The 895-nt window shown below is 72.4% G+C and overlaps 1 protein-coding gene across 1 annotated transcript in view; it reads left to right on the forward strand.

Annotated features, from left to right (window-relative positions):
• The window catches only part of GIT1 (GIT ArfGAP 1), a 12,643-nt gene that overhangs the window by 8,366 nt on the left and 3,382 nt on the right, over positions 1 to 895 (forward strand). The window contains 4 exon segments of the mRNA XM_019510965.1: positions 50 to 147; positions 278 to 389; positions 465 to 592; positions 787 to 894. Of these exon segments, the coding sequence (XP_019366510.1) occupies positions 50 to 147; positions 278 to 389; positions 465 to 592; positions 787 to 894 (446 nt within the window).

Consider the following 895-nt stretch of genomic DNA (forward strand, 5'->3'; position numbering starts at 1 on the left):
GGCGGGAGGGGGGCTTGGCCGGGTAGAGATGGCGCCTGTGCCCCCGCAGTGTGGCTGACGACGCAGAACCACAGCACACTGGTGACCGAGCGCAGCGCCGTGCCCTTCCTGCCCGTCAACCCCGAGTACTCGGCCACCCGCAACCAGGTGAGTGCCCGCCGCCCGTGCCCCCGTGTGGGGGCTACTCGGGGACGTGGCGGGGCGGGGAGGCATGTGGGTTCATCCCCACCCTGCTGGGCTGTGCTGGGGACCCTCTCACCCCGTCTCCATGCCCCAGGGGCGGCAGAAGCTGGCCAGGTTCAACGCCAGGGAATTTGCCACCCTCATCATCGACATCCTGGGCGAGGCCAAGCGGCGTCAGCAGGGCAAGAGCTTGCTCAGCCCCACAGGTGAGCGGGCGGGGGTGCGGGGGGCTGCGGGGAGGGCCCGGCCCTGTCGCTCACCCGTCTGCCCCGGCCCTACAGACGCACTCGACTACTCGCTGCGGAGCCAGAGCGACGTGGACGACCAGCACGACTACGACAGCGTCGCCTCCGACGAGGACACGGACCAGGAGCTGCTGCGCAACGCCGCCCGCAACAACCGTGCCAGGGTGAGGGGCCCAGGGCCCTGCGGGGCCGCGTTTGCCCTCCCCGGCTCCAGCCGGCACTGCCCGGCGTGGTGCCCGGAGCCCGGGCTGGAGCTGAGGGCTGCCCAGGCCCAGGGTGGGGAGGGCGCAGGGACGGCCTGTGCCCCCCGGGTGCTGCCGTGCCAGGCGGGCACCGCGCTCACTCCCGCCGCCCGCAGAGCATGGACTCCTCGGACCTGTCGGACGGGCCCATCACGCTGCAGGAGTACCTGGAGGTGAAGAAGGCGCTGGCGGCCTCCGAGGCCAAGGTGCAGCAGCTCATGAAGG

This window comes from Gavialis gangeticus, unplaced genomic scaffold, assembly GCF_001723915.1.
Source record: "Gavialis gangeticus isolate Ggan-Ray unplaced genomic scaffold, GavGan_comp1, whole genome shotgun sequence".
Classification (NCBI taxonomy): domain Eukaryota; kingdom Metazoa; phylum Chordata; order Crocodylia; family Gavialidae; genus Gavialis; species Gavialis gangeticus.